We start from the raw sequence: 14,483 nt of genomic DNA, 5'->3' as shown, positions 1-14,483 counted from the left end.
AAAAGTATTTTCTGTAGTACATTAATATACAACTACTACTATATACACAGCTATTTACAATTATTTCATCACTACCACATTACATACAACATTTACTATGCACATTGCCAATTATATAAGGAAATACTTCTGCTGCTGCTACTACTAATATTACTACTACTACTACTAAACTACTACTACTACTACTAAACTACTACTACTACTACTACTACTACTAAACTACTACTACTACTACTACTACACTACTACTACTACCACTACTACTAAACTACTACTACTACTACTAAACTACTACTACTACTACTAAACTACTACTACTACTACTAAACTACTACTACTACTACTACTACTACACTACTACTACTACCACTACTACTAAACTACTACTACTACTACTACTACTACTACTAAACTACTACTACTACCACTACTACTAAACTACTACTACTACTACTACTCCTACTCCTACTAAACTACTACTACTAATATTACTACTACTACTACTAAACTACTACTACTACTACTACTACTACTACTACTACTAAACTACTACTACTACTACTAAACTACTACTACTACTAAACTACTACTACTACTACTACTAAACTACTACTACTACCACTACTACTAAACTACTACTACTACTACTAAACTACTACTACTACTCCTACTACTACTAAACTACTACTACTACTACTACTACTACTACTACTACTACACTACTACTACTAAACTACTACTAAACTACTACTACTACTACTACTACTACTAAACTACTACTACTACTACTACTACACTACTACTAAACTACTACTACTACTACTAAACTACTACTACTACTACTACTACTAAACTACTACTACTACTACTAAACTACTACTACTACTACACTACTACTACTACCACTACTACTAAACTACTACTACTACTACTACTACTACTACTAAACTACTACTACTACCACTACTACTAAACTACTACTACTACTACTAAACTACTACTACTACTCCTACTCCTACTAAACTACTACTACTAATATTACTACTACTACTACTAAACTACTACTACTACTACTAAACTACTACTACTACTACTACTAAACTACTACTACTACTACTACTACTACTACTAAACTACTACTACTACCACTACTACTAAACTACTACTACTACTACTAAACTACTACTACTACTCCTACTCCTACTACTACTAAACTACTACTACTACTACTACTACTACTACTACTACTACTACTACTACTACTACTACTACTACTCTACACTACTACTACTAAACTACTACTCTACTACTACTACTACTACTGCTCCAAAAGAAAAACAAAAACAACAGCTTCCGCACATTTAGCCCGTCCGTACGGTTGTTATTTATCTGTAATACTCACAGGTTGGTGAGCGCGGGCAGTGTGAGGAACGCGTCTTTGTGAATGACTTGGATTTCATTTCTACTCAGGTCTCTGTAAAAACAACAACGACACGATGCGGTTTAGACTGCGACTTGTACACATTGGGGACGGTGTGCGTTGTGTGACAGTCGACTCACAGCAAACGCAGAGAAGTCAGGCCCCGGAAAGTGTCGCGGTTGATCTGATGGATGGAGTTGTGCTGAAAGCTTCTGCAAATTGGAAAGCGAAACCAATAAAGTATTTCTAAGTTTTATTTTGTTGTATCTTTAGTTATTATTATAATTTCTTACATTTCCTGGAGGCGGACACAGCCCTGGAGAGAAGGCAGCTCCTCGATGTTGTTGTAGGAGAGGTCTCTGTTGAACAAAATATAAAGTGTATTGTTTATTTTATAATTGTGCCCAGCATGGTTCAGGTCAATGGATTTACATGAAGAAACATTGTGTGTCCATATTAAGCCTGCAATTAAACATTTAACCTTATATGGAGAAGGATACGCACCAGAATGTTCCAGAGACCGGCATTAAATATATCTATTTGCAATTGCAGGTGTTTTAATTGCTCAAAAATTGCTTGCAAATTGTTCATGCTTTACTGTGTGTGTGTGTGTGTGTGTGTCGCCTGTTTTTTATCAATAATCGTGGTTATTCTGGTCACAATATAAACGTAACAACTAAAAACCATTATTCGTGACAAGTGTGAAAGCAAAATCGAGTCTTTTCAGTTAAATCTATTGTCCAAAAAATACATCTAAACATTTAAAAGACTTTTTGTCAGGCTGTTTTTATCACATTAACTTTATTTTATTAGATCACTATTATTTTATTTTGAGTTAAAACTATTTAAAAAGTGGTCACAAACTTAAGGAATGTGTCAAACAGTAGGAATGAAAGAATTCAATGTGTCACTGAATAACCATCTTATTATTATTGTGGTGGTGTTTTTTTCTCACAATAAATATTATTACCCTCCACAGATCTGACCTGTAAATTATGTTTAATGTCCTACACTGGGAGCAAAGTACAAACTAATCTCGAATGGTGGTTAATAGCTTGAAGTGACCTGACTTTATATAATGGGATTACAAATATTATGCGATGCCTTTGAAATTAAAAAAGAAGTTTGCTTTTGTTTTTCGACTGAAGCTAACAATTTATTATGTTCACAAGCAAGAATTGAAAACATGTGGACACAAAATCAACTATCAATCGATCGATGAATTACTGTTATGAGAAGTATAGGCCTATTGTGTACATCTAAACTAATGCACGGGGAACTGTTTCTTACAGCGTCCTCAGAAGCTTGAGGTCATCACACAGATCCGCGGGGAGTGTGGATATTTTTGTACCTGACAGCGTCCTGAGAATACAAACACACAATGAGTCATTCTTTAATAAATGAACAAAAAAAACAAACTTGTGTGTCTGATACTCACAGACTCTCCAGGTTGTTAGTGTTCGTGAGAATGGGAAAGTTCTCCATTTTGCCGGCACCACGAAGCATCCTGAAGAAAAGAGTCAAACTGAATTATCAACACGTTAATGTGAGGTTCAGATTGTGATGGGGAAAACTATTCTGTGGTAGAACTTCGATTAACTTGTTTTCTCGAAGTTAAATTGTTTCAGAAGTTAATTGATAAACCGCAACTAATTGAATATTGAAATAATTTGGTAATCGATCATTGCTTTCTGAACTATAACTATAATAGGTTTTGTGACTCAGACAAACAATAAACCCCAAATTGACAGATATATGAAAGAATGAAATAAGTAAAATGTGTGTTTTAATTATATACATATATATATATACATATATATATATATATATATATATATATATATATATATATATATATATATATGTATATATATATATATATATATATATGTATATATATATATATATATATATATATATGTATATATGTATATATATATATATATATATGTATATGTATATATATATGTATATATGTATGTATATATATATCAGCAAATAAACTCTAAGATATTCTAAAGAGGCATCTCTCTAGCTTCATCTCAGTCAAATTTAGTAAGTCTCATATTCACTACACTTCATTCACTAAAACCCACAGATAAACCAAAAATAATTGTTAGTTGCAGCCCTAAAACTTACTGGTATTTACTTGCTTGTCCACATACACCCTGGACAGCTCGTTGCAGAGTTCACACAGAGATTTTTGACAATACAGCATCAATAACTAGCAATATTCAGCAGTATTTCCTCCATAGATTAATATTGTCCCCTGCTCTTCATGTGAAATTTGGACATAAGTCATTTCTAGACGAACCAAACCTTTTAAAAGTTGTATATTGTTCATTTCAGCTCGGTGTGTTTTGTGTAAGCTTGTTTTGGGGTGTCAGCGCAGTGGGACTTACAGCGAGTGCAGGTCGGAGAGGTTCTGAAATGCAGAGGCCCCGACAGAGGACAGAGGGTTGTCGTACAAATGTCTGTCACACAACGAGAATGAAAGGTCAAACTGCTGTCGTTACAATGCAAAAATGGCACCATCTTCTGGACACTGGCCACGCTTCTGTTTGAACAAGTCTGAAGCAGTAACTTTTGGAGAATGAGTGAACTTCACAAGAACATCTGCTGACAGGCAAATATATTCTTTTCCACACAAAATCATGACTGATGATGAATAATAAATATTTGATGAAGAAGCAGGTCATGTGTTAGAAGGATAATCATGTGTCAGGCACTTCCACTCAATGTACTTTGATTATCAGTGAGTCTTGTTGCGTTGTGGCAAGACATATTTAGTCTCTGAAGATATATTAAAAAGAATGGTCTGTGTTTTATTGTTGTACCAAACTCTTAAACGCAGTGTCCTACATGAGGCCCACACTGAGATGGTGCTGGTATTTGTCCCATTCATTAGTGCCTCGACGTGTATTTGAGTGCAGTATTATGGGATCAGAGAGTGACCTTACATGGTTCGTAGCAGGGGGTTGTTATGGAAGGCCCCTTCAGGTATGGAAGCAATGTCGTTACTGTGAAAGCCACTGCAGAAAGAAGGTCAAAGAGACAGTCAAGACTTTTGGCAGAACCTGAACATACGGCAGTAAACGTTATCACATACATTTACACCTCAAACAGTGAGAATTCTTGTGCTAACTGCTGTACAATATTTTGGAAAAACAGGCAGTTCTGGCAACATTTAAGGTGCATTCATAATACACTTTTGATTTGAGTCAGGATTCGTTTTTCTGGCTGGTTTGGTTTGTTTGGGTAATTGTGAACGTGCAATCGAACTCTGACTCAAAGGGTCGGTCTGACTGAATTGAACTCTGGTGCGATTCATCTGAACACAAATGAACCAGAGAGCACAATAAAACCAAGAAATGACCATGAAGTGAGCCACGAAGCCATGAAGTGGGCCACACGTGAGGCTCAAGATCAAAACAAACTCCGGTGTGAGACTGACAACGGGACAAATGACAGGCAAAAAGATGTGAAAGTAACAGGAGCAGGTCAAAGACTAATTTAATTATAACTACTGATATATCACCACTTCCAGTGTTCTGAAGCTAATTTACCAAACATAAGAAATATTGCTACCACCCCCTACTGTCTGTGAACCTGCTCCTGTGCTATCGTTGAGCTTCTGTAGTTAGGAATTCACTGTTGTGCTAATTTTGCTAATGTCTACACTGAACTAATGTCCAAAATTGCCTTTCAAATATTGATCTATAACTATTACAAATGTAATAAAACTGTCCTGGTTGATACATTTCCTTAATTGGATCGACATTTTGGCTGATTGGAGCACTTTCCTGGTTTATATTATTTCATTTAAGTGATTACAGCACATAAACTGTAATTAATTGCTTATAGTTTTTCCAACTTTCCAACTGGAACGCAGAAACTCTAGACAAAACGTCATGTGGGTCATGTGAAAATGCAATACCTTAAATAATGTGTAAACGTCTATAAACATATGTGTCACTTGTCTTGCTTTGCGTCATACGACATTAAATTATATGAAATATTTTTACTGTGTCACATTTAAGCGAGGACATCTAGAATGAGACTCAGTTCCACATAATGAAAGAATTGTTTGGCTAATTTGACTGCATGCTCCAGTTCGCCACTAAGTCTGAGTCCCTTGATGCTGTGACAGGACTCTTTATGTGGAGGCGATGCCCCTCATCCCCCTCAGGCAGCTCCACCAGGACCACATACTCACAGCTCTTTAAGTTTGGGCAGGGCCTCAATCGCTTTGGGAAAAGTCATCAAGTTATTGAAGTTAAGATCTCTGCAACACAAATGATAGGAACAGGAAGTCACAAAATTGTAGCATATTTACAATTTATGCAGTCTAATTGCTGGAAGTAAATAATTCAGAGTTTTCTTCTATGTGGTTCCACGCAGTTTTTTGCAACGTTGACAAAGACTAGATGTGGACGATATATTTAAAAATAATAATACATTGCAACAGTTGTTTTGGAGCTGAGCTAAATCGAATATTGAGTAAATCATCTGCAGAGTAATCTTCCAAACTAATTTAGTTTAGCAGATTAGGAGTCAATTTTACAGTCCATTCACATTTTGTATCATATTTGAGCATTAACGGACATTAACAGACACTTTTTAGCACATATCAGAGTGACTGCCATAATATTGTATCGATATCATTGTTATAATCTAAAAATGATATTGATTTGTGTAAATATCACCCACCCCAGCACTTAACAAACATTTGCTAAACTTAGAAAGGTTCACAGCTGTTGATCAAGCAGAGATAACTTCAGCCATTATGTCCTCTAAAATCTCAAGCAGACTCCTCAAAGACATTCTCCCCCTAATTATAGACCCTATTCTTAATATAATAAATACTTCACTCCAAAGTGGCTATGTTCCACAGTCCTTCAAACATGCAGTCATTAAACCTCTTCTGAAAAAGCCTAATCTAGATCCCGACCTATTGGTAAACTACAGACCTATTTCAAATCTTCCCTTCGTCTCTAAAATCCTTGAAAAAGTTGTAGTAAAACAGCTTTTTCACCACCTGCAGGACAATAACTTATTTGAAGTTTTCCAGTCAGGGTTCAGAGCCCACCACAGCACTGAAACTGCACTAGTTAAAGTCACAAATGATTTGTTATTAGCCGCTGACGATGGACTGGTCTCAATCCTGGTTCTGTTGGACCTGAGCGCAGCGTTTGACACCATTGACCACAACATTCTACTGCAGAGGTTAGAATGTGATGTAGGTGTTGGAGGAACAGCCCTCAGCTGGTTTAAATCCTATTTATCTGATAGGTTCCAATTTGTTAATGTAAACCAGAGCTCCTCACCAAGCTCTAAAGTAATTTACGGTGTGCCACAGGGTTCGGTACTCGGTCCAATTCTGTTTACTCTTTATATGCTGCCATTAGATAAGATAAGATAAGATATTCCTTTATTGTCCCACATGGGGGAATTTCATTGGTCCAACGCAGGTAGATACAGAGGTAGATACAGAAGAACAGATCACTTATAGGAAGTCTGAAAAACACTTTCAGTAGAAGATCTCCTATTAGGCAACATTATCAGAAAGCATGGCATTAACTTCCACTGCTATGCAGACGACACTCAGCTGTATTTATCAATGAAATCAGAGCGATCAAGTAGACAGACTTAGTACTTGTGTGAAGGAGATAAAAACCTGGATGACACTAAACTACCTGCTTCTTAACCCTGAAAAAACCGAGGTCATTGTGCTTGGCCCTAAGCATCTACGAGACTCTCTATCTGAGCAGATAGCCACACTGGACAATGTCAGTGTAGCCTCCAGTTCTACTGTAAGAAACCTTGGAGTCTTATTCGACCAGGAGCTCTCATTTAAAGCTCATATAAATCAAGTCTGTAAAACAGCCTATTTCCATTTGCACAATAAAGCCAAAATCAGAAGAATCCTGCCTAAAAGCGATGCTGAAAAACTTATCCATGCATTTGTAACGACTAGATTAGACTACTGTAACTCCAGCTTGCAGCGTGTCCTAAAAGCTCCAGAAAAAGCTTTCAACTGGTTCAAAATGCAGCAGCAAGATTACTAACAGGAACAAAAAGAAGAGAGCACATTACGCCAGTGCTGAAGTCTCTTCACTGGCTCCGGTCGAGTTTAGAATCAAATTTAAAATTCTACTCTTGACCTACAAAGCCATAAATGACATGGCCCCATCCTACCTCAAAGATGCTATAGAACCATATCATCCAAACAGAGCTCTTCGCTCTCAGAATGCTGGCCTTCTGGTGGTGCCAAGAGTCTCTAAAAGTACTGTAGGAGGTAGAGCGTTTAGCTCCCAAGCTCCTGTGTTATGGAATCAGCTCCCGACCCATGTTAAATACGCTGACACAGTCTCTTCATCTAAGTCCAGGCTTAAAACGTTCCTCTTCGAAATCGCTTATGGTCAGACTAGTTAGGAACAGAAACATAAACCCACAGCTTCAGCTACGCTGCCCTAGGAGTAACTATGCTGGGGGAAGTATGACAGCTTGAGCACTATCCTCTTCTTCTGACTACTTATGCTATCAAACAATATTTATTTTTTAATTGCACTTGCAAACTGTTCACCGCCTTCTTTTTCTTTCGCTCACTCCTGAGGACCTGTGGACCCAGATGTCCCTCTCCTGGTGAAGTGGTCCCTGCCCTGTGTGGACGGTCCCTCATCTGCCTGAAGAGTGGGTCCAGTTCGCCTCTGACGGTCCCTCATCTGCCTGAAGAGTGGGTCCAGCTCGACTCAGACGGTCCCTCATCTGCCTGAAGAGTGGGTCCAGTTTGCCTCCGACGGTCCCTCATCTGCCTGAAGAGTGGGTCCAGCTCGCCTCAGACGGTCCCTCATCTGCCTGAAGAGTGGGTCCAGCTCGCCTCAGTCGGTCCCTCATCTGCCTGAAGAGTGGGTCCAGCTCCAGTCTCCCTCGTGTCCGTCTGTCCGTCTGTGAGAGTCGGATCTCTCCTTCACTGGAACTCCTCCAGGTTTCTACGCTTTTTTCCCAAAGAGGTTTTTTTTTGTAGTTTTTCCTGGCCGAGAAGGAGAGTCTAAGGACAGAGGACCCTGGGACATCGTCCCTCGCCACCACAGACATTGTCTGACTTCATCGCCACCACAGACATTGTTGATTCATTTCTCCCTGTGGCCCTCAGAGGCAACTGTTGTTGTGATTTTGGGCCTTACAAAAATAAATTGATTTGATTTGATTTGCTCTCATGTTCATTGGGACTCATCAACTTATTAAACTTTTTATAAGTCAAACAGAAAAAGCTGGAGTCGGCAGAGGAAGATTCTGTCATTTTGTATTCTTTATTTCTACACGGCAGTATCATTATTACTACAGTGATCATTGATGGAGACAGTTAATTCATACTTGTAGTATAGTTGTTTGAGACGTTTGGACTCTGATTACACCGACCAATATAATACCTCCTAAAATGACTGAAATGTCCTTTTTTGAGGAAGAGTGACATTGGTTGAGGCGCAACAGACTTTTTCCAGCCGGAGGAAGTGAACAGTGGGAGGGCAGAGTCGATAAGCATCGTGTACTTTGCTCTATTTATCCTGGAGCAATTAAAGACGGAAGTGGACACAATGATGTCTGGAGGAGTGGAGCAGCGGAGGGCAGGGAGCTGTTAATGTACACAAACACACTGCTATTACAAACATTACTTACAGAGTCTCCAAATTCACCAGACCAGCAAAACAATTCTCCCCTATGGCTTTAATACGGTTGTTATGAAGATGCCTGGAAAAACACAGAAAGATTCAAAGCATCAGAATTGACTCAAGCACAGAGCATTAGGTCATCTATTGTACTATATATTCTATATCTAGATTTGGTCATATAAACATGTTTTAATGTATACTTTATCCTTCAGTTTGTATCTGAGTGCTGTATCTTTTTAGTCGTTTAGCCACACAGTTGGCCAATGGTGTTTTAGTCATCCAAAATATGTATAGTCTACTACATGTTTTATTTGGATTTATATGGGACAACAGCAGAAAGACACTTGAAGACATGGAGTGAGTTTCTGGTTAATACACAATTTACTTTTCTGTATAAATAGTTGTTTTGCAAGTGTTTCTTGTCAGATAAAGTTTTACACTTCATCGCATGTATTGGTCAACCAAGAATTTCTTTAGTCGACAACTACCCTAGTCTGCCTGCCTAATGTGCATATTATTATATTTTTCGTGAGAGGAAATAACAGTAGTAGTAGTAGTAGTACTAGTAGTATATTTGAAAAAAGAAAAGAAAAAAAAAAGTTCAAGAATATGTTCTGATAAAACTCTTATAGAAGAACAAAATCCTTCAAAAAGTAACTCAACAAAATCATTGCAATTATAATTACGAGTGTCAAGTAAAATGATATACATACAAAGTAAAGATCAGTTGTGGTTTGGTGCTTACAGGACAAAGTTCATTTCAGAGGAGCAGTGGTTTGTGACTCAGGTGTGTCTGAGTGTGTACTTGAACAGAGCGCAGAGTCTAATAGATCCACGGCTTTTCTTCCTGTTTATCCTGATGAGTTTACACTGCGCCTCTGGCAAAACCACCTCTGTTTACGTGGATGTATAAAGAAGAACTTGTGCCATTATCCAACACGATTTTAAGACAACAGATAACTACATGTAAAATACTCATTTATTTATTTACTTATCGTCACCATGCTGCAGTTAGCAGAGATTTGTATTTACAATGGTTCATTTGTAAGGGTTTATTGTGATTATCCTGCTTTAGGATTATTATTGTGTCAGAAGCATGAAGTGCCTGTGAATATTAGTGCTTGTGGTATTTTCCGTGGCAGTATGCAACATATGACTGGACTAATTGAATGTATCATTGGATGCTATTTGGGGAAATTATATGATCCTATTGAAAAGAGCAAGTCAATAAGTAGCAAGGTATTTTGGCTTTCTAAGTTGCAACGTCAAATCAACTGGATCCTTGTCCGGTCCTGACTTGCAGTTTATTAAATAATATTGATATGTCATCTGCTGTACACCAGATGACCTCCCGGACACTGCCTCTCCTTTTATCCAGACATGGGACTTGGACAGACTCAACAGGTACTGGTGACTCTTGTGTCTTAAATGTGATGTTATAAATATCCTAAAGTGGGTCAAAGTTTATACCAGAAATGCCCGTAAATCCGACACACACAAATTCTCTCTGTGATAACACAGCTGTGGTGGAGTTTATGTAGGTCTTAACTGGAGAAATACTTAGTGCTCGATGACTTCAACTCCAACTTCTCCCTTAAGTCATTTTTGTAAACATGAAATGTTCTAACAGTGCGCCTCTTTAATTAAGCCTAGAAACACTAGCAGCAGGTTAGTCCTGCTGAGTTATGTAGGATATTGGTTATAAGGGGCACTATCTTAGCTGTTGTGGAAGATGTTCACTTTAATTAATCACCCAGCGTTCTACTAAAAGCCTGTACTTCAAGAGGACCAGGACATACACACATTTCAACACTGTTTGTTGTTCATTTTTACCTAAAATTTGCATATGCCAATGACAAAATATGATGTAGTTGACCTTTATGTCAACCAGGCTAAACCTCACAAAGTAACATGACTGTGAATGCTGCAAAGGGGAAGGCAACAGTTCAAATTGGCTGTGGCATTTATGATAAAATGTAGCACAACTGCAACTGTGGACCCCAGGAAGAATAGTTACTGCTGCGTTAATAACTAATGGGGATCCAAAATAATCAAGTAAAACCAAACATGTTTAAAATCCCTCCATGACATTGAAAAAGAATAACTGCTCATGTCCAAGGACTGGCACCGACACTGTGCTGATAAGACACTGAAATGCTGAAAGACGGTGCACGTGACTCTGTTTAAAAACTACATATCTCAACTGATAACTCCTCAGCACAAATCTAAAAGAAAACACAAAACAGATGTGATTCTGAAACTGTTCAACCCATTTTCCATCTCTGAATGGATTTGGCTTTTCAGGTATTTTGTAAAAACTGAATTACCTAAATGTTAATTATGGAAAGTTTACAAATTGGGTGGAAATGGGACTTTAAACCAGGAGCGGGATTAAACCAGATATGAAAAGTATGATACAATGCAATGTCTAAATACCAGTATTTAACTAGTACTAATCTCAGACTAAAGTTTTTACAATTACTACAGGAGACAAGGGTGGTCCCCTATAGTATAAAAATAGGCCGTGGCTGCAGAGCCGCGGCGCGGTCAAATAACCCAGCAGTTTCAGGAGCTGCGGCACGGCCATATAGCCTCATGGCTAACCCTAACCTTAACCCTAACCTTAACCTTAACCCTAACCTTAACCTTAACCTTAACCTTAACCCTAACCTTAACCCTAACCCGGCGCGGTCAAATAGCCCAGCAGTTTCAGGAGCCGCGGCACAAAAAAACCATGCAGTTTTGGCCGCGCACCGCGGCTCTGTAGACACTCCCATAAAAATAACCTGGACTATACGCTGGCAAAACAAAATTCTAAAACTATAAAAGTAAGTAAGCAAAAAGGCAGCAAGTCCCATTTACGGTACTCTTCACAAATTACATGAAATTAAATTATTATTATATATATATATAGTACTATTTTGTTTAAATTCAAAAGGTTATTTTAGGTCTAATATCTTGTTTTTAATATTATTGTTGTAATATTGCTCCTTGTTATAAGGAGCAATGTTACAATATAATTTAAGTGTGCTCTCTATCAAAGCTTGTCTGATTGACAATAATCACAGAAAACATTAGCATAGCTCGTGCAGACAAGCAGCAGCGTATTTGGAAACGCCACAAGTGATTAATGGTGGATGCCTCTGATTCAGAAATGATGTTACACGGCACTGACAGTTGTGACTCAAACGCTCATTCCACCAGAGCCATAAAAACAGGAGCTGGATGAGACTTACAGCACAACGAGACTGGTCAGGTTGGCGAAGGCGTTGTCTGGTATGTGCAAGATGCGGTTCAGCGCCAGCGTCAGAGCCTGCAGATTGGCCTGGTGTCTGAGCGAGCCGGCCGGGACCTCCGTCAGATTATTGTCGTCCAACCAAAGATGGCGGAGCTGCTGCAGCCCTTCGAAGCTGTCGCCCGGGACAGTGGTGATGTGGTTGGCATCCAGACGCCTGTGCGACAAAGGAGGGCAAATGTGAATGCAGAGTCTGTAAAACTAAACGCAGTGTCATTTAGGGGTGGGGGACAAAAATCAATGTCTCAATAGTTTTTTTGCGTGCCCCAATAACAATTCAGACAATATTATGTCAATCCAACAGAAACATGTTCAAACATGTCTTTAAATGTTTTAGATGAGGTTTAAATATCAAACAAATGTGAAACGTATGTTAAATAAATCACAAAATGTAGAAATGTCACCATATATCTTTATTTGAAATACATAACATTTGTAGCATTTTTACTACAAACAATAGACTCCACATTAACATGTTTATATAGTGCCCACTTCTACCTGTAATGATGCCTTCTGTCTGTATGAGATTTTATATATTTATACATTCAACCAAAGTACATAATGTGCAGTAATATTATCAAATAATTAATATACACAATCGTCTTTTTATTTATTTTTTGATGGGGGGTTACTCATTATCATTGTCAACATACTGTAGTTATGGCTGATTTTACACTCTTAAGATGATAAAACTTTATTATAAAGTTGCAAAAGTTGTTAACTGTAATGTCTATTGTTAGCCACATTTATGAGAAAACTAGTTGAATAGTTACATACAATTATGAGCTCAGGACACTGGTTCACATAGTTGGCCCATTTCCAGTAGTCTGTAATACGTATAATTACAATGGAGCTGTCTCGTGTTTGTCCTTGGATTCCCACAGTAAACACTGTGCAGGAACTTACAGTATTTTAATATTTTCTGCATTGTGTGCAGAGCAAGAGTCTACAAAGACTTATAATAAAGAAAGGTGCATCGAGTAACCCTAGTTTTTTTTTTTTTTGGGACGAAACAATGATCATTTACAACATAAAATAATAGTAGTCTCTACAATATATTACATTATATCATAATAGTTATTGTCAGATCAAAACAATTCTAAAACCATTCAAGAAAGGTCAGATTTTTGTCATAATTGGATTTTTTTGTAGAGTATCTAGTATCAGTATTAGTATCTATTATCGTAAGATTGTATCATATAACAAGTTTGAAATGTAGCCCTCTGGACAAGGAATTACACCAATTATTATGCGTATCTTTATGTACTGTATTTGTTTTGTATTTGAGAGGGTCAATCTCTGCAAAGTGAAGATATCTTTTTGTTTAGTGGTGAAAGCTCTTTTCACTGTGCTCACAATGGTCCATTACACTCCCGTGTCTACCACACTACCACATGTAACTTCAAAATGTAACAACATTTTCACTGTTTTTGAACTATTCACCGCGGTAGCATTAGTTCAAATTCTTCTTCTCACACTCCCTCAAAATTCCACAAGTGTCTGGGCTGGAAGAAAAACACTCTTGATTGACATGAAGCCTTCACTTTTACTTTTTTATAAACATTTTTCCGATGAATATTACTTCAGCCATCTGTTAAACGCAGAGGAAGTTAAAGCGATATCTATGTTCTGTGTAATGGCCCAGAGAGTTTCTCCAGTTGCTGTTATTATGAGTTTAATAGTGAATAGAAATAGACTAATGTAGATTAATTTAGTTATTGCTATGGTAATAACGAATGGAAATCCAGAATAAATAAACAAGTATGGCACTAAACAAACCCAGCAACACCAACATTGTCCTTATTTTTTTTATAATTATTTTGTGCTCTTGTGTGAGAATCCAAAAACCTTTGCATCGTATTAAATTATTTGTTTTCAATCTGCTACTCTTTTGGAACTCCCTTGGGTTTTTTGTAAAATATTATTTGAACTGCTTTATCACGGTCAGCTGAGGATTTCATATTTTTTACATATTTTCAAACTTGATATTAAGAATACTCTGACATAATGTCAATCATATTGGTGCAATATTCTCCGTCCATATAACTGCTGTAAATAAGAGGGTTACTTTTGCTACTATTATTATTTATTTATT

At 37.5% G+C, this 14,483-nt stretch overlaps 1 protein-coding gene across 1 annotated transcript in view; it reads right to left on the bottom strand.

Moving 5' to 3' along the window:
* The window catches only part of lgr4 (leucine-rich repeat containing G protein-coupled receptor 4), a 41,265-nt gene that overhangs the window by 3,850 nt on the left and 22,932 nt on the right, over positions 1–14,483 (bottom strand). Inside the window, exons 5-14 of the mRNA XM_072464500.1 lie at positions 12,330–12,545; positions 9,101–9,172; positions 5,637–5,705; positions 4,381–4,452; positions 3,823–3,894; positions 2,859–2,927; positions 2,711–2,782; positions 1,714–1,779; positions 1,561–1,632; positions 1,403–1,474 (exon numbers count right to left, since the gene is read on the bottom strand). Of these exons, the coding sequence (XP_072320601.1) occupies positions 1,403–1,474; positions 1,561–1,632; positions 1,714–1,779; positions 2,711–2,782; positions 2,859–2,927; positions 3,823–3,894; positions 4,381–4,452; positions 5,637–5,705; positions 9,101–9,172; positions 12,330–12,545 (852 nt within the window). The remainder of the gene's footprint in view (positions 1–1,402; positions 1,475–1,560; positions 1,633–1,713; positions 1,780–2,710; positions 2,783–2,858; positions 2,928–3,822; positions 3,895–4,380; positions 4,453–5,636; positions 5,706–9,100; positions 9,173–12,329; positions 12,546–14,483) is intronic.

The sequence above is a fragment of the Eucyclogobius newberryi genome, unplaced genomic scaffold (assembly GCF_026437365.1).
Source record: "Eucyclogobius newberryi isolate DKJ021-1_F unplaced genomic scaffold, fEucNew1.0.hap1 SCAF_5, whole genome shotgun sequence".
Lineage (NCBI taxonomy): Eukaryota > Metazoa > Chordata > Actinopteri > Gobiiformes > Gobiidae > Eucyclogobius > Eucyclogobius newberryi.
This window is presented reverse-complemented; position numbering and strand designations above follow the sequence as displayed.